General features: G+C 44.9%; 1 protein-coding gene across 1 annotated transcript in view; it reads right to left on the reverse strand.

Moving 5' to 3' along the window:
* Window positions 1–1,197: 1,197 nt before the first annotated feature.
* Window positions 1,198–21,894, reverse strand: part of ldlrad3 (low density lipoprotein receptor class A domain containing 3) — an 87,932-nt gene continuing 67,235 nt past the window's right edge. The window contains exons 5-6 of the mRNA XM_039743928.1: window positions 7,261–7,630; window positions 1,198–2,500 (exon numbers count right to left, since the gene is read on the reverse strand). Coding sequence (XP_039599862.1) covers window positions 2,341–2,500; window positions 7,261–7,630 — 530 coding nt within the window. The 3' untranslated portion in view covers window positions 1,198–2,340. The remainder of the gene's footprint in view (window positions 2,501–7,260; window positions 7,631–21,894) is intronic.

The following is a 21,894-nucleotide window of genomic DNA, read 5'->3' on the forward strand; positions in this document are numbered from 1 at the left end:
AGCAGATTTCCAGCTTTGTTACGCTCTTCCCATTTTCTTCATAATCAATTTCACTACATAGTCAGTGACTTGGAGATTTTCACGTCTCCATCCCAGGACTAGAGCTCTTCATTGGGTTGCTTGGAGTGTTCTTTAGTCTTCATTGTTTAGGTCAGGCCAGCATACTAACTCACCACCAGTTGGACCTTCCACTTGCATTCAGCTGAAATCCCAGTGAGGTGACCTCCACTGAACTCATGATGGGACTTCTAAAACCAATGGGCTGTCCTAATGAAGAAGGTGAACACTTGTGAGATCAATGGTTTGGTGTTCATCAGGAATTCTTCTGAATGCTTAATTTTTGTGTTTTTTATGTTCTGTGTCTCCTGACCCACCAGCCTGAGAAAGCCCCCCACATATTGCTGCCCCGTTTGACTCGACTTGATGTCTAGTTATGTAAGACATCAAGATGTTTGGGGTCCGGGCCTCCCCTCCTATTTTTGTTCTCATTTTTTGGGTCATGTTTCCTGCGACTTCCCTACGATAAAGAATAAACCAATAGGGGTCTTCAGCAACAATGTTCAGAATGTCTTGAAGTTGTGTCCCCATAATGGGATAGGAGGGGTGGCTTACTTCTTTTGACAAAACTTGGAAATAATAGGGAAATCAGTAATATTGTCACATGGAGTGCCATTTTATGCTATTTCAAGGTTGCTGATCATAGCTATAGTCATACTTCTGACGTTTGATTCTTTACCAGTGGTCCTAGCCCTCTTAAGACCCAGACGGTTAAAAATGGCAAATTTCAAACATAGGCATGTGGGGTATCGTTTTAGGCTTTTTAAAGGCCAGCAACACAAATATGAGGTTATTTTTGATTTTTGACCATTTCCTAGCTCTCTATGGACCTCTCTATCATAGGGTGACAAATTTCAAACATAGGCATGTGGGGTGTCGTTTTTGGCTGCTTATAGGTCAGTGACACAAGCATGGGGTGATTTTTGACTTTTGATTCTTTGCTAGCCCTCTATGGAGCTTTGTGAAGGTGACAAATGACATAGTTTCTATTACAATTGTGAATACTGACACCCTGAAACATTTAAACTGAAGCACACATTTGAATATTTCAAATATTTGATTCAGCTCTTCTTATTTATGATGTACTTTTACCTCATAAAGTAAGTCCTTATATTTCTCACACATCAAATTAAGATTAGAATTATTTAGAATTTTTATATTTGTAATTAATTTGTTTTCACTTTGACATTAAAGGGTCTTGTTTTGTTGGTAACGGTCCAATGAGCATAAAATTAACTCCACTGTGATTCACGAGCACTGAAATATGAAAACTTTTGAGGGGGTGAATGAATACCTTGTATAGGCACCGTGATGAAAGGCACTATATTCAGCTCCTGTACGTGGCACTGCCCAGAATGAAGCCCAGGCTATGGTGTTCTCTGCACAATTTGACACGGCGCGACAAAGCAACGCAAGCAGGGCACTGCCGAGGGTCTTCCCTTGTACAAACAGGAAAACGGTGCCAAACGTCACAGACTTGAGTTCAATGGTGTGGACCTGATCTGCTTGATCTTTGATAAGATCTTCTCTCTTCAAGTTTGTTGCTTGTCTGTTTGTACCTGGCACTGTCCAGGCTGGGGCACCGATTTCATTTGAGAATTAGACACAGGCTATGGTTAGGGTTTAGTTATCATAACTCAAGGCACTATATGGTCACCCCATCATTCCCTCCTTCGATTGTCGCACTACGATTATCACTTTGCCCCCTCACACTGGTCACTATCTAGCCTTTGTGCCCCTTTAGTACCCTCATCTGAGTGAATCTCCCAGTCAGATCACAGATTCTAATTAAATGATGAGCTTGGTGAGCAGCCTCTGTCTGTAAAAAAATTAATCAAAGATGGTGGGGCCCCCAAAAACCCAAAGGTGTGCTGCTTAGCTCTCCTCCTTAAAGTGCCTCATCTATCGTATTACATATGCAAAGAGGAGATGAGGTCCTCTCTGGGCTTCCCAACAGTCCTTTCCCAACCCTCGGGTTTCATTTTTCTTCTCCGTGTCCCACCAGGGTTGCCCTAATAAAGCTGGGAATGTCTCTCGGAAAACTCCCAACTTTGAAATTCCAAATGGAAATCCTGAGGCTTGTGACCAGTTGCTTCTTTTTCGTTTCTAAATCCTGCTATTCACAAGGTCAGCCTGGAAAGAAGACAAACTCGACTATGGCTCATGTCTCTCCTTATAGTGGGGCTCCTGCTCTCCTTGGATTGTTTTGTAGACTCGGCTCAGGTCCGTCTCGATCCGCTCTCATCACGTCACCTACAGTGCGTCCATGGCCGCCGTCTGCACTCAGACCGCACTCGACTGTCCTTCATACTGAGGAGGATCAGAGCACTCCACGCTGGGACTGTTCTGACTCGGGGGGCTCCCTGTACCGGACTGGCACGGGGGCAGATCCTCTCCATCATGGAAGTAAGGAGGTGGAGGTAAATCAAACCAAGGAGGTCGGCTTCAAAGGAGGGGAGAAAAAGGAAAGAAGAAAGGAGAATGAATTAGTACACGGGTCAACGTGTCAGACCTACGCTTTATCTGATATGGCGCCAGTTAAAGGACGAATAAAGAACGTAAGAAACGCCACCAGCCATAGCCTGCCATTGCACACTTTGGTGCTTATGATTTATTTGTGGGGTGGCACAGTCACTTCCCTGCCCAGAATGCCTGACAGGGTGCAACCCCCGAGATATACCCACTATGTTAACTGGCACACTATAAGCAAACACACCCTGCAATGGGCTGGTTGGTCCTCAGAATAAACACAGACCCCCGACACCCCTGAACTGAACATGCATGGATACCACGATAAAGAAATGGTTATGAGGGGTCCCATCCAAAGACTACAGCAAACAGCCCACATCTCAACCCTGTTCCACTGGGCCAAATGATGACTTGGAGAAAACCAAGCTGGTGAACTGGCATCCCGTTTGGATGGCCCCTGCTTTAAGCTCATTGCTGTTGGCACAGCCTTCACCTCCAGACTACCTGGACACTTTAAAGGAACGGAGGAATGGAAGCTCAGCTTCCAGTTTGAGTCTAATGTGGGGCACCAGTCCTTGGGGGGTCTGATTACTTAAGAGGGGAAACGGTTTGATGGTCCGTCGACTTGGGGTCTCAATTAATCCTGGCTTATGCTTACTGTGCTAAAACAGCAACTCGAGTCGAGGATGAAACTCCCAGGATGGAATGAACTAACAGAGGAACTGACATGAGGGGGTGCTACATAAAGTGCATCCGGAAAGTCTTCCCAGCGCTTCATCACTTTTTCCACATTTTGTTATGTAACAGCCTTATTCCAAAATGGATTAAATTCATTTTTTTCCTCAGAATTCTACACTCAACACCCCATAATGACAACATGAAAAAAGTTTACTTGAGGTTTTTGCAAATTTATTAAAAATAAAAAAACTGAGAAAGCACATGTACATAAGTATTCACAGCCTTTGCCATGAAGCTTCAAATTGAGCTCAGGTGCATCCTGTTTCTCCTGATCATCCTTGAGATGTTTTATTGGAGTCCACCTGTGGTCAATTCAGTTGACTGGACATGATTTGGAAAGGCACACACCTGTCTATAGAAGGTCCCACAGTTGACAGTTCATGTCAGAGCACAAACCAAGCATGAAGTCAAAGGAATTGTCTGTAGACCTCCGAGACAGGATTGTCTCGAGGCACAAATCTGGGGAAGGTTACAGAAAAATGTCTGCTGCTTTGAAGGTCCCAATGAGCACAGTGGCCTCCATCATCCGTAAGTGGAAGAAGTTCAAACCACCAGGATTCTTCCTAGAGCTGGCCGGCCATCTAAACTGAGCGATCGGGGGAGAAGGACCTTAGTCAGTGATGTGACCAAAAACCCGATGGTCACTCTGTCAGAGCTCCAGAGGTCCTCTGTGGAGAGAGAAAAACCTTCCAGAAGGACAACCATCTCTGCAGCAATCCACCAATCAGGCCTGTATGGTAGAGTGGCCAGACGGAAGCCACTCCTTAGTAAAAGGCACATGGCAGCCCACCTGGAGTTTGCCAAAAGGCACATGAACAAAATTCTCTGGTCTGATGAGACAAAGATTGAACTCTTTGGTGTGAATGCCAGGCGTCACGTTTGGAGGAAACCAGGCACCGCTCATCACCAGGCCAATACCATCCCTACAGTGAAGCATGGTGGTGGCAGCATCAGGAACTGGGAGACTAGTCAGGATAAAGGGAAAGATGACTGCAGCAATGTACAGAGACATCCTGGATGAAAACCTGCTCCAGAGCTCTTGACCTCAGACTGGGGCGATGGTTCATCTTTCAGCAGGACAACGACCCTAAGCACACAGCCAAGATATCAAAGGAGTGGCTTCAGGACAACTCTGTGAATGTCCTTGAGTGGCCCAGACTTGAATCCGATTGAACATCTCTGGAGAGATCTTAAAATGGCTGGGCACCGACGCTTCCCATCCAACCTGATGGAGCTTGAGAGGTGCTGCCAAGAGGAATGGGCGAAACTGGCCAAGGATAGGTGTGCCAAGCTTGTGGCATCATATTCAAAAAGACTTGAGGCTGGAATTGCTGCCAAAGGTGCATCGACAAAGTATTGAGCAAAGGCTGTGAATACTTATGGACATGGGATTTGTCAGTTTTTTTATTTTCAATAAATTTGCAAAAACCTCAAATAAACTTTTTTCACATTGTCATTATGGGGTGCTGCGTGTAGAATTCTGAGGAAAAAAAATGAATTTAATCCATTTTGGAATAAGGCTGAAACATAACAAAATGTGGAAAAAGTGATGTGCTGTGAATACTTTCCGGATGCACTGTAGATGGTAGAGATAAAGGGCACAACATAAAAGATAGATGGATATTCATGAGGGGCACCATACAGTAGATCAATAGATAGCCGTAAAAAGGCACTACATAACAGACAGAGGAATACTCACCAAAGGCACTATGTAGTGAAGAAATAGAAATAAAAGGCACTATATAACAGACAGATCATCAAAGTCATAATATGGGAGATAAATTAACATAAAAAGCACCACAAGATAGAACAATAAACAAGAATGGCACTTTATAGTAGAGAAATAGACATAAAAGGCATTGCATAAAACAGATAGACGAGTAGACAAAAAAGGGCTACATAGTAGATAGATTGAAAGGCAATATAATAATGATGATGAGAGACAGATAGTGTAGTTGGCAGGATAAGATGATAGTTATGAAAGACACTATATAATAGATACATAGAGGGGAAAGGCACTATATAATAGATAGCATAGTTGGCAGGATAAGCTTGTAGATAGATAGATAGATAGATAGATAGATAGATAGATAGATAGATAGATAGATAGATAGATAGATAGATAGATAGCGTAGTTGGCAGAATAAGATGATAGATATGAAAGATACTATATAATAGATAGAGTGAAAGGCACTATATAATAAATAGATAGCATAGTTGGGAGGATATGTTGATAGATAGATAGATAGATAGATAGATAGATAGATAGATAGATAGATAGATAGATAGATAGATAGATAGATAGATAGATAGTGTAGTTGGCAGGATAAGCTGGTAGATAGATAGACAGACAGATATAATGACACTCTATAATAGAGTGAAAGGTGCTATATGATAGTTGTTAAAAGTAGTAAATTATATAAATGGCAATAAAAGATATATTCCCAGGAAAGGCACTATAGAGTAGATTAAAAGACATAAAAGGCACTATATAAAATAGATATCTAATAGCCATGAAAGACACCATAGAGAAGATTAAATAGGTTGTCATAAAAGGCACAACACGGCAGATGAATAGACATGAAGGGCACTATAATGCAGAGGAACAGAAATAAAAGGCACAATATGGTAGGTAGATAGACATAAAAGGCATATCACAGATAGAAGACAAGACATGAAATGTTCATTACCGTAGAAATAAAGACAAGATAGATAAACATAAAAGGCAATATAAGATCTTTGATCATGAAAGGCACTATACAGTAGACAGATAGTTTATTAAAGGAACTACATAAATTATTAGACAAGAAAGGCACTATATAATAGAGATAGTTACAAGGGGCACTATACACCACAGATTAATACTTATGAAAGGAAATATACAGTAGATAAACAATATCTAAGATAGATAAATAAACTCTGTGGTGGGTTGGCACCCTGCCCAGGATTGGTTCCTGCCTTGTGCCCTGTGTTGGCTGGGATTGGCTCCAGCAGACCCCTGTGACCCTGTGTTCGGATTCAGCGGGTTGGAAAATGGATGGATGGATGGATAAATAAACTTGAATGGCACTATATACCGTAGTAGATATATAATGCCTTTATGTCTATCTAACATAGACAAGTAGACATAACAGGTACTATGTAGCAGATAGAAAGAAAGCCATAAAAGGCCGGCTATAACATTGACAAATGGCACTGTATGGTAGACAGATCAACATAAAAGGCACTATATAACAGATAAATGATTAGACATGAATGGCTCAATATATGAGAGAGATGGGCAGACATAACAGGCACAACACACCAGATTTGTAAATAAAGATGGCTGTCACTATCCATCTGTCTCCGTTACCAGAGCAGGTTGAGGGGCAGCTGGAGCCATTCCATCAAGTATACTGTAGAGTGCAAGGCACTATATAGTACATATATAGTGAAAGGCAGTATAGCACTGCGGTCAAATTCTACTGCTGACTAATGATGGTGCTGGAGAGGGGAGACATGTTGCATTTTGATCAGCAGGAGTGACGGTAAGGACCCTTTGTAGAAGGCTGTCGGTCTCTGGTGGCCTGAATTGAATCTGCTGACCTACATGTTGTCCCCTCATACATGAGTGTTAGTCTGGCCACTCATTTTCTGTTTTTTATTACAAGAGTGGAAATAACAGGAAGCCATCCAGGTGAGCATCGGGCACAAGGCAGGAGCGTGGGAGGCAGTGTAGTGTAGTGGATTTGGAATTCAAAACCTGAGGTGGTGCGTTGAGATCCCACTACTGACACCTGTGTGACGATGAGCAAATCGCTTCACCTGCCTGTACTCCAAGTGGAAAAACTAAAGAAATGGAGCCAATTGTATTTCAGATGTTGTAAATCACCTTGGATAAAGACATCGTTCAAATAATAATACCAATTGTAATGCTAATAATAAGAACTAAATCCGTGCACAAGTTCATCTAAACAAAGTAAACTGAGCCCGGCTGTCACAAATGATCGTCCTCACCTGTGGTCGAGGGCCGCTTGTGAGTATGAAGGAGGGGTCTCCATGGCCAGGTCGCAGTGGTAGAAGGTCCCAGACAGCAGCTGGATGCCCCGTGATGGGCTGTATGAGGCGGCGCTGGCGCTGGTCGGACAAGGCTGCGGCTGGTCCAGGATGACCAGGCGGGAGAGCAGCAGAGGTTGGTGCAGGCGGTGAAGGGGCGCCGCCACCCGGGGTAGGAGGACATTTCGCTTGCGCTGGTGATGCAGAACCAGGGCCAGCAGGGCCACCACTAGCACAAATATGACGGCACTGCCGATGACCGCGTACGTGATGGTGGGGTGGTAGCGAAGCCGGTAATCCAGCGTCACAAAGTCCTGTCCTGGGACGGCTTCTGTAAAACAAGAATTGAAAATGGGTCAGTGCTGTGATCGTAAAATGGACACTGAGCTCAGTCTTCAGACTCCTGTGCAAAGCACTGACAGAAAAGAAGAGTAATTGTTACTACAAGACCACCACAGGCTCGCCTGGAAAAATTCAGCCCAAGTTGGGCCATTTGAGATGATGCCTTCACGAAGCCCCTTATGGTGATGTGCCCCCTGCAGTCACCACCCACACTGAGGTCATGACGTACTGTAAATGACCTCAAACCCAGCCGAGAACGTCAAACTTGGGTTGAATTTTTCCACATATTTGCTCGCTTTATGCCAAGGACATTAAGATGTGCCATCTGGAGTCTCAGTACCTCCCTGGCATTGGCTGCGAATTTGAAGGAAGAGGCCACTTTGTTCTCTGCCCTTCTTTTCTTGGTGGTCTCTGCCTTTTCTAGCCATCTCTCTCTGACAAAGGCAGACCTAAGTGATGAGTGACGGGACTCGACTGTCATCAGTTCAGAAGACTCGGCTCCATCAGAGTCCAGGGAATGAGCAGCCTGAGCCTCTCACACTTTCTCAGCCCCCCACCTCGCAGCCGCTGATTGGTTTTGTTCTTTTTTCTCCTCCAAATCTGCAAACCCACGTTTCATGTTGTTTCATTTTCTTTCGCTTAACGGTTGAACGCACTGATCAGTGAAACAAGATGAAAAAGGCCCCAAAGTGGCGTGTCATTGTCACCACACCAGAGATACTCGCATAATTAGCGTCCTCCACCATAATTGGTACTGTGAATATATGGGGGGGCTGACGGGGCCTTGGTGTGCATTTCAGTGCCCATCTCCTTCACTTCTCTCTCTTATTTTTAAGCCCTTTGCGGTTACTTCACGTTTAATCTGCCAAGCACACTAGGAAAACCGCGTATCAGAATTTAGAAGGTGAGCAGAGGAGGTCAAGAAACTGATGGCTGCACCTTACAGTGACCCTGTGCCTCTCAGAAGGCATCAACATATTCCAGACTTTATGGGCGGTGATGGGCATCTGGGGGCATTTCAAGCAGGGGCATGTACTGTATATACTGTGTGTAGTGATTTGATGTAATGGTAAGGCTTTATTACACACCAGGATTGGTTATGTGATGAACCGTACACCAAATCCACTTGAATCAAAGGTGTGTCAGTCTGGTTGCTGTGTCTCTAGTCATTCCAACACAGAGTGTGTCACAAAACATTAACAAGCCCAAATCAAATGGCATATAACAGAGACACATGCATTGCATTTGTCATTTCAACAGGAGGTGCAGCATAAGTATTTGTAGTAATTAATGTATTGCATTTGTTATTCCAACAGATGGCGCATCACAAACATTAACACCACGTTTATCAATCCCATATCAAGTGGCAGTTACCAGAGACACATGATTTACATTTGTCATTTCAACAGGAGGTGCAGCATAGGTATTTGTAGTAATGAATGCATTGCATTTGTTATTCCAACAGATGGCGCATCACAAACATTAATACTATACAATAAATAGATATGAAAGGTGCTATAATGTTAATAGATAATAAACCATATAATATATAGGAAAGGCACTATATAAAGAACAGAAAAATATGAAAGACACTATACAATGACCAGATAGATATGAAAGGTGTTATATAATGAATATAAAAATATGAAAAGCACTAATGATTAGATAGAGATGGATATGAAAGGCACTATATGATAGGAAAGCCACTGTTTGATAGACAAGAAAGGTGCCATATGATCAACAGAGAGATGGAAAGGCACTCTGTGACGTACAGATAAATAGACATGAGAGGTGCTATATCTGATATAGGGGGAAAAACACAATATTACAGATATAATTCTATACAGATATAACTATGAAAGACTTTATCTGATACACTATATTATAGATAAGTATTTTTTATTTTATTTATGTATTTTTTGAAAGGCAAGGTGCAGTATTTTTGGTGTAAAGTACTTGTGTAATGTATTTAGTGTAAGTGATCTGTATGCGACTGGGACGCTTGTGTTCTCTCGAATGTCAGGACAAAGTTCTCTTCAGAGAGACCATAAAGGCTAACCTGACCTAACCTAACTGTATTATAAGTATACTGTACTGTATATAAAAGGCAGTATATAACATATAAGTACTGTATGAAAAAGGAATATACTGCAGGTAGACAGATGTGAAATGCGTAATACAAAGACAATAACCGACAGACACTTTCATCGAGGTGCTATATGAGTAATGCTAGCTTCTCAGGACACCACTGAACAAGAAATGACGAGCAAATTACAAAAGAGAGAAGTGAGTGCACTCCGTGTCAGAGCGGCGGCCTGACGATCGCAGGACCCGAGTTGAGCGCCCACCCCTGGTCACTGTCTGTGTGGAGTTTTCGTGTTCTCCTTTCAGCTCTCAGAGGCCCCCCAGGTGAGGTGAGCTACTTATCTGAATTGGACCCCCCCCACACCTCCCTCTTTGGTTGCTGCTGATAAACATTAGAAGGTCCACCTGTCCATTTTATGAAGTCACTTGTCCCAGTTCGCACCCCTGAGTCGTCAGGGCTTTTGGTGACAGTAAAGGTTGCAAGGCTGAGGCCAACCCTGGATGGGACAGAATGAAGCCACCGTAAAGTCACGTCTGTGAGATGTTGGACACGGGGAGCACATGCAGACCCTCCAGCCGGGACGTGAAGCTGGTCCAAATGCAGCGAGGCGACATCAGTACCCGCGGTGCTGCTACGCCTTATTAGCTCTCGGCACGGCAGTATGGATGTCAGCTGTTTTCCTAACACGCCAGTTTGAAGATCAAAGCTGCATTTTTTTTAAAGTTATTTATTCAAAGTCTAAAATAACAAATAAAAAAATGACAGAACACACTTGTGATAAACATCAGTTTGAGAACACAAGTCATTTATATTCATTGCTCTGGCTGCTTGCGGTTTATTTATTCTCCTAAATCCCAGAAGCGTTAATCCACATCTCCAGACGCCTCGTGCATGAATTGAGTGAAGAAGTCATTTTGAAGACACCGGGAGGACGGCGTTCTGTGTTGTCGTGTCACTCAGCGAGGGTCCGCATCTGCAAGCAAGACTGGATTTGGACGAGGGGAGCAGCAAACCCGTACGTGGTCGCCATTTGTTTGCCTGTTATTATTATTACTTATTATTTTTGGCGGACCCCTTAACTCAGGGTGACTTAACATCATTTGTCATCCAATCGGCTCCATTTCTTTTGTTTTACTCCAGTTGGACCGCAGACAGGTGAAGTGACTTAGTGGTGTCAGTAGTGGGATTTGAACCCACACCCTCAGTTTGAAGTCCAAAGCCGTAACCAGTATGCCACACTGCACGGCAATATTAAGAGAAGTCAGGTAGGCAAGAGGGGGCACCATAGAGGGGGCACTATATGACCTCTGACTCGGCACACTTCCACCAGGGGGCGCTAATGCATGTGCTTGTAGAGGAGGACACCAGCTAGGACCAGCACAGTGGGGATTTAATGAGCAATAAAAAGTCCAGCAGGTGGCAGTAAGGAGCTTCGTCATTTTACAGTGCTGTGAAAAAGTATTTGCCCCTTCTATCTTTGGATATATGTCACAATGAATGGCTTCATATTTTTAAAACAACATGTAATAGTAGATAAAATGAATGGAATTGAAGTTACTAAATTGGTACTTAATATATTTAAGGGATAAAAAATTCAACCGTAGTACTGCCTGTGTGAAAAGGTAATTGCCCCCTTAGGTCCTCATTCAAACAGCTGACCAAAAGTCCTTGGATAATTCAACTCAGCTGACCTGTGAAATGTAAACCTCACCCTGTACGGACCCTCGGCGTGAGGGTGAAATCATCACCCCAAGAACATGAGGCTCGCAACAACGGAACTTCAGTTAGGGGTGAAGACAAAGCTGTTGAGGCTAACCAATCAGGAAAAAGACTACAGTGAAAGCCATCATCTCCAAATGGAGAGCGTGTGGAGAATCTGCCCAGAAATGACCCCAAGAGCTGAGCAGCGACGACTCATTCAAGTAGTCACCCAAAGCAGGGCTCTCCAGCCTCAGCTAACGCCCGCGGTGGTGACTCCACCATCAGAAAAATAAGAGAGGAGCGAAGTGGAAATGTCTGTGAATTAAGAAAAAATGTGAGTGCACCACCCCTCAGAGGACCCTCTGGATTTGAAGACCACTCATTTTGGCACTCAGATGTTAATCAGACTGGCACCTCAAGAATCGTCGAGGCTGGACGTGGATTTGGAGCCGAGGGCGACCCACACACGCTTCTCCTGGCAATCCTTCATGCCAAGAAATTCCATCAGACAGAGCAGCAAGCAGACGCTCCTGACAGCACAGCGGTCCTGATGCGGCCGCAGATACGACTGTCTGCTCTTTATCAGAGTCGGTGAGCCTCTTAGGAGAGCAGTCGGCGTTTCATCGGAGATACGAGGACCAATGAAGCCGATCCGTTCTGTGACGGTGGTGGGGCTGCGGGAGCTGACAGCGTAAAGAAGCAGCAGGCTGACATGGGGTGCAGACCCCCCCCCCTCCATAATGGCAATGGGTTCACATTCACAAAGCTGGTAAGAGAGAACCTACACAACAACGAGAGAAACTGGACAAACGAGAGGAGACCATTCAGATCACCAGGCTGTCCCAATATCTCATCATCCTGAGCCTTTTTAAAGCTTCTCAAGGTTTCTGCTTCAACTCCCTGGCTTGGTGGTGGGCTTCAGATTCCCACAAGTCTTTGCAGCTTCAGTCTTAAAGGCGCTTCCCCTCAGTTTTAATCGATGTCCTCGAATATGAGATGAAAGAATTTAGCTGGATCTGCTTTATCGATGCCTTTGAGCAGTCACCTCGGGGCGTGGGCACCAGACAGGCATGGGGACATTTGTGGATGATGGAATTGTATGTCCGTAAATCTAAAGTATTACACGTTTGTGATCAGTGGACTGTGGTGTTGTGCAAGCTTTAAATTAATACTCACACCCGAGAACGTGCGGGCTTGGAATCGGGCATGGGTGGGCAGAAGTGTGCTGCACTCCGGGGTTGGTTGTGGTGCCTGGCTGATCATGCACACAAGTGTGAAAGTGAGCGTCAAGTCAGGTGCCTCAATCACACCCACGCCACTCAGGTAAGATGAGTGGGACAAGAAGGGGGGTCAGAGATGGGACAGAAAGACACAGTGAGAAGAAGAAGGAAATGAACAAAGGGTTAATGGCAGAATGATGGAGGGGCACGATCAGGGAGACCCCCTGCTGCTGTGAATAGAGGCAAGTGGTCGAGGGGGTGTGAGCCTCAGGGCGGCAGGAGCCCAGGACTGAAGAAGGGGCTCTCCTACTGACTGTGATGGTGCGGGTCCCTCTTTGTTCCTGGGAGCCTCTTGAACCCGACACCATTAGTACGGTAACCAAGATGAGCCTGGCAGATGAGGACAAACACTCACTGAGCGAGGTGAAGGGACTTTCATCTCTCTATTGTATAAAAAAAAAATCTAGGAAGGAGACGAGACGTGATTTTCTCGTGAAGACAGTTAACACGTCCCGCAAGATGAGGTGCGGTGCACATGCAGAGCAGGTTAGAGATGATGGAAGTACGGAAATTTGAAAGTCTCAAAAAAAAAAAGGATAGGAAAGATGGCATTAGCGGAAACCCATGGAAATTATTAGTCACTGAAATGAAGGAACCGCGAAAAGAGATGGAATATATTGTTCAGATTGAAACTTGAAGTCGGAGACTTGCAGATCGTCTAATTCATGTTGCCAGTGAGAATTAAAAAAATTCCAAAAAATGTTGGCGCAGTATGAAGTCCCGTGAGATGGAGACTTTTAACATGAGATGCTTTCAAGTCACACCCTGCTTACAACCTTTGGAAACAAGTCGCGGTCATCTAACCTCTCAGTCATGCGAATGCTTTTGTCAGACACACTTCCTGCACGCTCAGCTCTTATAAATTTTATCAGGACAATCATTTTATACGTTCTAGATCAGGAGTCGCCAACTCCAGTCGTGGACGACCACCATAGCTGCAGGTTTTCATTCTAACCCTTTACTGAATAAGTGCCCGGTTTTTGTTGCTAAATAACTTCTTGTGAATTCATTTTAATTGAATTGCTTTTTTAAGATTTGTTCCCCGGAATTTCTTCATCGTTCTTCTGAAAAGTGAAGTGAGGGAGCCAACAGAAGACCAGCCAAGTCAGGGCCTCAAACTCCAACCAATTTCACTCCAACCAGCTGCTTAATGAGGTGTCGATTCCTGTCGTTAATTAAACTCGTTCTTTAATTTTGTGGCTTGCTGCTGCTCTGGTGGTGCATTAAGCAGACATGTCCGAAATTGTGGATTTTCTCTTTTCTAAGAGTTCTGGGGACCTGAGCAGATCGACATTCCTGAGACCTTCATTGTTCTTTATTTTGAGATGTTGTATGATGGACACCAGTTGATTTGGCTCATTTTGTATCTCGTTACTGTTTGGCTGTTAATTAAGGAAAAAGAAACAATAAAGGGGTTTGAGTCTTCATGAGCAGGTTAATTAAAAAGAGTTCAAAAGAAGTTAATTAGCAGCAAATACGGGTCACTCATTAAGAAAAGGGTTAGAATGAAAACCAGCAGCCACGGTGGTCCTCCAGGACTGGAGTTGGTGACCCCTGTTCTAGATGACACGTCAATGACTAAGAGAAGAACAAACAGCAGGGACAAACATCCGAGAAAGTCGTTTTATTTATTAGAGAGAAAGAAATGATATTCACTTATATACGTTATACGTTGTGCTGTCATGATGAAACTCCAAACACGGAATCAAAATTCAATGCGATCTTGAAGAAAAGTTCATTCCAAATACAGGGTGGTTCAGATCTAATTATGCAGATCCAGACCGTCTGGATGACTTTGATTTATGCGGGGACGATTCCAGTTCGGCGTGAAGACGATTCTTTATGTTGTCAGTTCACACACCTCTTGATGGTCTGGGATTTTTCGGGTGATTTTCTATGTAATAAACTTAATAAGTTATTGCGTAATGAAAATTGCATAATTAGATCTGGACCACTTTATATTGTTTTTACTAGGGTGGCACGGTGGTGCAGTGGTAGCGCAGCTGCCTCGCAGTAAGGAGACCCAGGTTCGCTTCCCGGGTCCTCCCTGCGTGGAGTTTCCTCCCACAGTCCAAAGACATGCAGGTTAGGTGCATTGGCGATCCTAAATTGTCCCAGGTGTGTGCTTGGGGTGTGTGTGTGTGCGCTGGCGCCCTGCCCGGGGTTTGGTTCCTGCCTTGCGCCCTGTGTTGGCTGGGATTGGCTCCGCAGACCCCCGTGACCCTGTAATTAGGATATAGCGGGTTGGATAATGGATGGATGGATAATCCATAAAAACGTCCAGAAAAATGCAAATAAATCATCTAGTAAAAATGAGGTTAAACCAATGCAGGAGTCTCCTTTCAAATTCTCAGTCTCTGGTGTTTCCCTCTCCAGCTTATCCTACTCCGACCTCACAGCATGGAGCGATATCTACCAACATGCAGACATCCTGCAGTCCAGGCCCGCGTCCCCGCTGCCCTATCCACAGTGTTCCTGCTCCTGCGCTCCCCGCTGCCTTTCCAGGCCCCACCTGGCGGAAGCGTGCCGTACTCCCACCGCTGGCTCCACCCGAGCGTGATGATCACTCCTGCTCCCAAATCGCACGACAAGAGTGATCCCCAAGTCCCCACCTGAGTGCTGCCCACTCGATTCCTGTCCCCCCCGCTTCTCTCTCTAAACACCGGCTCACTACCGCTCCTGTCTCTCTTCTTCATTTCCGTAACCTCCGTCCTCGTTTCTCATTTTATCCCCTTTTCTCTTGCACCGGCTCGTTCTTGTAAGGCTCCATGGGCGCAGCGTCTCAGTCGCACACCGCAGGAAGCCGTTGAACAATTGAGAAAGAGCGCAGCTTCACGTGTGGGTGCGTCACGCCCTGATCACTGCCCCGACTCCCTGCAGCTGTGAGAGTGCGCCCACAGAGAATGAGCCGGCCAATGGATTATTTATTAAAACGGCCCGCTATGCCACAGTGACCCGATATGACAGGCGGGGGGAGACGTGCAGCTCGGTGTGGCGCCCCATGGACCACGAGGGCCAGGCAATGGGGGACCTGAGCCAGGTACTGGTGACTGCATGTGTCGGGAGGACGTCCCCTCTGGCTGCAGGAACCCAGGCAGGGTAAGCGGAGGAGACGGCGACTGGACTGCCTTGGATGTTAACCTCACTTTTATGGTTTACTAGCAAAATACCCGCACTTCGCAGCGGAGAAGTAGTGTGTTAAAGAAGTTATGAAAAAGAAAAGGAAACATTTTAAAAACAATGTAACATGATTGTCAATGTCATTGTTCTGTGACTGTTATGAGTGTTGCTGTCATCGAGGATTTGATTCTCATTATTTCTTTCAATCAGGTTCGTATTTGGAGGACGTGTTGTGTTCAAGTTACATTCCGTGTTTGTCAACCGTTGTAAAGATGACAGGATTCGTTCATCGAAGTGTTCGCTACCCAAGTCTGTACTCGTGAATCTAAGATGTTTAACAGGCATTCCCGGTAGTAAGTTGTGGATTTGCCTGCGAATATTTAGCGGCCGCGTGTCTATGAACTTAAATTAAACTTAAGCTTTACACCTTGCTTTCCTATTGATGTGTCTACAAAGGCTTGTTCAGCGTCAGAGGGTCGTTTCTGTCCTAATGCATCAATAAACAGCTCGTCTTCCTCTTTATCTGAGACATCACACACTGCATGCACGGGTTTACCTTTCCCAGTCCTGCAAACTTTAGCGAAGTGCTTCAATTTACCACATTTTTTCCACTCTCTTCCTTTAGCTGGACGTTGACTTTTTCCACCGTGTGCTTTGTTTCCGCAGTAGCTGCACTTACGAATATGCTTGTATGCGTCACTCGCTTCATATTCTTTTGCTGCCTTCTCAATTGTGTAAGGCGTTTTTCATTCAGCGCTCTTTGGAGGTCTTGCTTGTTCTCTGCGTATTGCGTTCACAGTCAGTTCACGTGAGCCGCTCGGAGTACATGCATCGAAGGTTCTCAGCTGTGCTTGTGCTCTCTCGTGCGATCTCGCGATGTCCACGGCTTTATTTCATGTTAGCTCAGACCCGGCACTTAAACGTTTCTCTCGCACTTTCGCTGAGTTTGTGCCAAACACCAGTCTATCCCTGACCATCTCATCTTCATCTGCATAAGCACAGTCCTTCACCAGCAATTTTAACTCCGTTACAAAGTGATCCAAAGTCTCGTTAATACCCTGCGTCTTCTCATTAAACTTGTATCTCGCGAATATCGTATTCGTCTGAGGCGTGACAAACGCCTCAAAGCGGTCATAATAAATTTTCAGTACCTTGGCTTCCTCCTGGGTGAGAGTCGATGTGTTAAAAATGTCTCTTCCTTTCTCCTCAGTCCACAGGAGCAGGTAGCTGCATTTCTCACTCTCGTCTTTGCCTTTTAGCGGGCCTGAGAACATCAGCTCCACGTGCTGTCTGAACTTTCTCCATTCTCCCGGCAGGTTAACAGAATCCCAGTCAATTCGTGGCGAGGGAACTCCAACAAAATCCATGACTGTCCTCAAATTCTGACACCATGTCTTGTTTTCACAAATTGTGAAAAATGAAATGATGGCGAGACTTTCTTTTAAAGTATGCTGGGGAACTTTATTTATTACAGCTCTGACATTCACGGCATCCGTGCTGTAAATTAACTTTGTGAAACGGGACCCGGACACAGACAGACGGACATCGTTGTTTCACCACACACACTTTATTCACCACAACTATATACAATATTTACAAGTTTTTAGTGCACGTCCCAGTGCCTCCAGCACCGATCCCCCAAAAGTCCAGGCCTCACAGTCCTTTGTGCCTCTTCTTCTTCTTCTGGCCGCCTCCAGTCCTCTCTCCAGCTCCATCCTTCTTCCACCCGACTTCCGCTCTCGAATGCAGGGAGGCGGCCCCTTTTATTCCACCCCGGATGGGCTCCAGGTATTTTCCCGGCACTCCTTCTTGGACAGCCCCTGTGTGGTGGAAGTGCCGGCTGCGCACCCGGAAGCCCTCCGGGTGTCTCCTGTCTTCTTCCCCCCCAGCACTACCTGGTGTGGCGGAAGTGCTGGGCTCCAGGGTTCTTCAGGCACTGGGGCGCCGCCTGGCGGTGGCCACGGGCCCCCACAGGGTTGGGCTTCCAAGCCCCCTACCCAAGGCCACCAACAAAACCAAGCCGGTCGCCCCCTCGTGGTCGGGAGGAGGCACCAGCCCTCCTCCGGTCCCCTCGGGCGTCCCGGCTGGGCTCCACCCCCAGCCGCCTGTGACAACTTCCATAATAGTAACCTTGAGGTCCCGTTTTCTGGTGCCTTCCTGATGACATAGGTGCCTAAACCATGCCTGATAATAATACATTTCAATGACATATAAATATTACAGTTCATCACCTCGATAGACATCTCACCACCCAAATCGCTACTCGTGAATCTAAGATGTTTAACAGGCATTCCCGGTATTACCTTTTTGATTTGCATGCGAATATTTAGTGGCAGCGTGTCTATTGGATTGATGCTGACGGACGGCCTTATATGGGCAGGCAATCAATTACATGGGAGGCGTGGTGATGAGGGACGCAACTCCGCCTCACACGGCGACCGAGCTGCAGGCTATATGTACATAAGTAGGATTCAGTTATGACCGTTACGCGTAGAATTTCAAAATGAAACCTGCCTAACTTTTGTAAGTAAGCTGTAAGGAATGAGCCTGCCAAATTTCAGCCTTCTACCTACACGGGAAGTTGGAGAATTAGTGATGAGTCAGTCAGTGAGTCAGTCAGTCAGTGAGTGAGGGCTTTGCCTTTTATTAGTACAGATTAATTGGATGGCTTTTAACCTCCACCATCACTTTGATTGTATTGGATTATTTATTTATTAACTGGAACAATGTTATGTGCTGCACTTTGGACACCATTACTGTGGATTTGAGGCACTGGCATCAGCCCCTCGCAGGATGTGTGTGTCCTCATCCACCCGGCTCATCTTGGTACATGACTATCGACAGTGCCAGTTTGGAAGGACTCTCAAAAGCAACAGGGAGCATGGAGCCCATCCAGACCATCACAACGTAGAAAATAAAGCTTTAGAGTTGAATACACAATGGGGGGTCTGAAATCAGAAGTCCACTTTATGAGTAGGATTTAGGAGTCGTGGTGGACTCGACATGATCAACTGTCAGACAAGCCATTAAGAAGGCTAACAGAATGTCAGATTATATAGCGCCTTGACATGTGGAGTACAAGTCACAGGAGGTTCTGCTCAAGCTGGTGAGACCTCATCCGGAGTCCTGTGTGAAGTTTGGGTCTCCGTGCTGCAAAAAGGACATAGCGGCACTAGAGAAGGTCCAGAGAAGAGCGACTAGGCTGATTCAGGGCTACAATACAATACAATTTATTCTTGTGTAGCCCAAAATCACACAAAGAGTGCCTCAATGGGCTTTAACAGACCCTGCCTCTTGACAGCCCTCCAGCCTTGACTCTCTAAGAAGACAAAGAAAAACTCCCAAAAAAAAACCCTCGTAGGGAAAAAATGGAAGAAACTTTGGGAAGGGCAGTTCAAAGAGAGACCCCTTTCCAGGTAGGTTGGGTGTGCGGTGGGTGTCAAAAAGAAGGGGGTCAATACAATACAATGCATAGAACAGAACAAATCCTCAATACAGCATAAAAATAAAAAAATTTTGAGGTACGGAGCAGAATTTAACAGTAGATGATATCCCATAATATGATTTTCTTGTTCTTGTAATAATTCTTGCAGCAGCATTTTGGATTAACTGGAGGCTGAATAAAGAACAGTTTGAACATCCAGTGAACACCGCATTGCAGTCGTCTACAGGGGATGAGTTATGAGGAAAGAGCAGGAATGGACATCCCCACTGGGATGAAGGATGATAGTTTGTCCAACCAGAATGCTATAATGGAAGGACAGCGTGAATGGAGGTGCAACTCAGCTGGGATGGTTTTCAATCCTTATCTCAGTCAAAGTTAAAGAATAGAGGATGCACTGGGCCAGGCTGGAAATCAAGAACACTTGACAGTGTTCCACTAGACTGGTCCCAGTTGGGATCCCCACAGGACTGCATGGAACTAGGAGTTCAGAAGCACAGCCCTGTCGGGTTCCTTGGGCACTGCCAGGGTGTAGATCTCCCTGCTTTCCACAAGACACTGATGTGCTTCTGACATGCAATGCCATAATGCTGGAAGGACTCCCAGGTCAGACTTAAAAGAAGGGGACAGCAGGGCACAATATAACCTGACATTCTGTTAGCCTTCTTAATGGCTTCTGAACACTGCCCGGCAGTTGATAGTGACAACTCCACTGCGACTCCTCAGTCCAACTTGTAAGGTGGACTTTCAAGTTTCTGGTGAGCTGGAAAGCAGAACATGATACGGGGGCAACATGAAGAGATGAGGGGCTGCTGTAGCAAACAAAGACTAACTGAATAATTAGGAAATAAACGAGACCATGTCACACGTAAAACACATCTGGTCATCGAGTGGAGGGGTTTACTGCTGTAGACTACAATATGCTGTGTAGCACAAGTTACTTGAAAATAACTCAATTAAAATCCTGCAAGCAATAACAGCGGCGGTTGTCCAGACAGCAGAAAGCAGGCAGCTGAGGGTGAGGAAAGTTGACAAAATTTCTGATTTTACACTGAGGCCTCCTTTGTGCGAAATTAAACTTTGAAAGTTATAAAAACAAGCAGTCACATATTCAGAATTCATAATCAAGTGTAAGCATTATGTTTATTGATCATTAAACATCAAACTTTGTTACATATAAATAAATGATGGCAAAGTGATCAAGTGATAACCACCATAATGGCGGAAAGAAAAAGAAGAGAAGCGACATCTGCTGGGCATCAAGCAAATTGCAGAAGGTAATGCAGTGACCGAGAATTAGAAATGACAAGAATACAAGATGCTGAGCCACAGTGATAAGTAAGAAGTCATACTGAATATGGAGCAACAGGGGACAAGAACACAGGAAGTCCAGGATTCAAAGCACAAGACAGAAACGCACGGCAACAATCGAGATGAGGTCTAAGATGGGCACCACCAGCATACCCCCCAAGATAAGAAGTAAACAGACCCTTACTGTTAAAGGTGTCTATGAGACCCAAAGTGAAATTTGGTACTAGCTGTGCTAAAGAATCTAAATAATCAGCATAGACCTCAGTGTATTCAGCATTAACATTTGTAGAGCACCATCTGCTGGAATGCATTTTGTAATTCATGTCATATTAAGATGCATGGAGTTCTTCGTTCCAGCAGAGAGGGCTACCAAAAATACTTGTAATAAAATGCATTGCATTTGTCATTCTAACAGATGGAAAATCACAAACATTAGCACTTCTCTTATGAATATCATGCAAAATCCATCTATTATATAGTGCCTTTCTATCTATCTATCTATTATATAGTGCCTTTCATTTCTATCTATCTATCTATCTATTATATAGTGCCTTTCATATCTATCTATCTATCTATCTATCTATCATATAATTCCTTTCTATCTATCTATTATATAGTGCTTTTCTATCTATCCATCTATTATATCGTGCCTTTCACATCTATCTATCTATCTATTATATAGTGCCTTTCTATAAATCGCCTTTCTATCTATCCATCTATCTATCATATAGTGCCTTTCTATCTATCTATCATATAGTGCCTTTCACATCTATCTATCTATCTACTGGATCTCCACATTTGACCCCTGGATACTGAATGCATATGACATCAGCTAAGCAGTGTGACACTGTGCTGCCCTGCCCACACTGCCACTCATCACAGACCATGTTAGAGCTGCCACCTATCCTAACAGGCATGTTTTGAGAGTTTGAGAGGAAAAGCTCATAAGGACACGAGAAGAACTTGCACACTGGACACTGCGATTCAAATCCAGGCCAATCACCACACCACCCTTCCCTAACATGTTAATGATGTAAATTGGCTTTACTTGGTAGTGATGGTATATTCATGTAGGTGGCACTGTTGGACAGCAAATTGAAGCGGACAGAGCTTGGGAATGTGGCAGTGACTGGTGGGCTCAATGACACTTCACACACAAGCACAGCTATAGCAACGGCCTCTCCGCCGGGCAGAGTTGTGAGCTCCCATATCCTTACGGCCCTGTGGCCAGAAATCACAAATAAACAAGGCCACTAGCAAGTGCCATCTCTCCATGCTGGCATTTGTCCTCTGAGCCCACTGGAACTTTAGCA

This window comes from Polypterus senegalus, chromosome 1 (genome assembly GCF_016835505.1).
Source record: "Polypterus senegalus isolate Bchr_013 chromosome 1, ASM1683550v1, whole genome shotgun sequence".
Taxonomy (NCBI): domain Eukaryota; kingdom Metazoa; phylum Chordata; class Cladistia; order Polypteriformes; family Polypteridae; genus Polypterus; species Polypterus senegalus.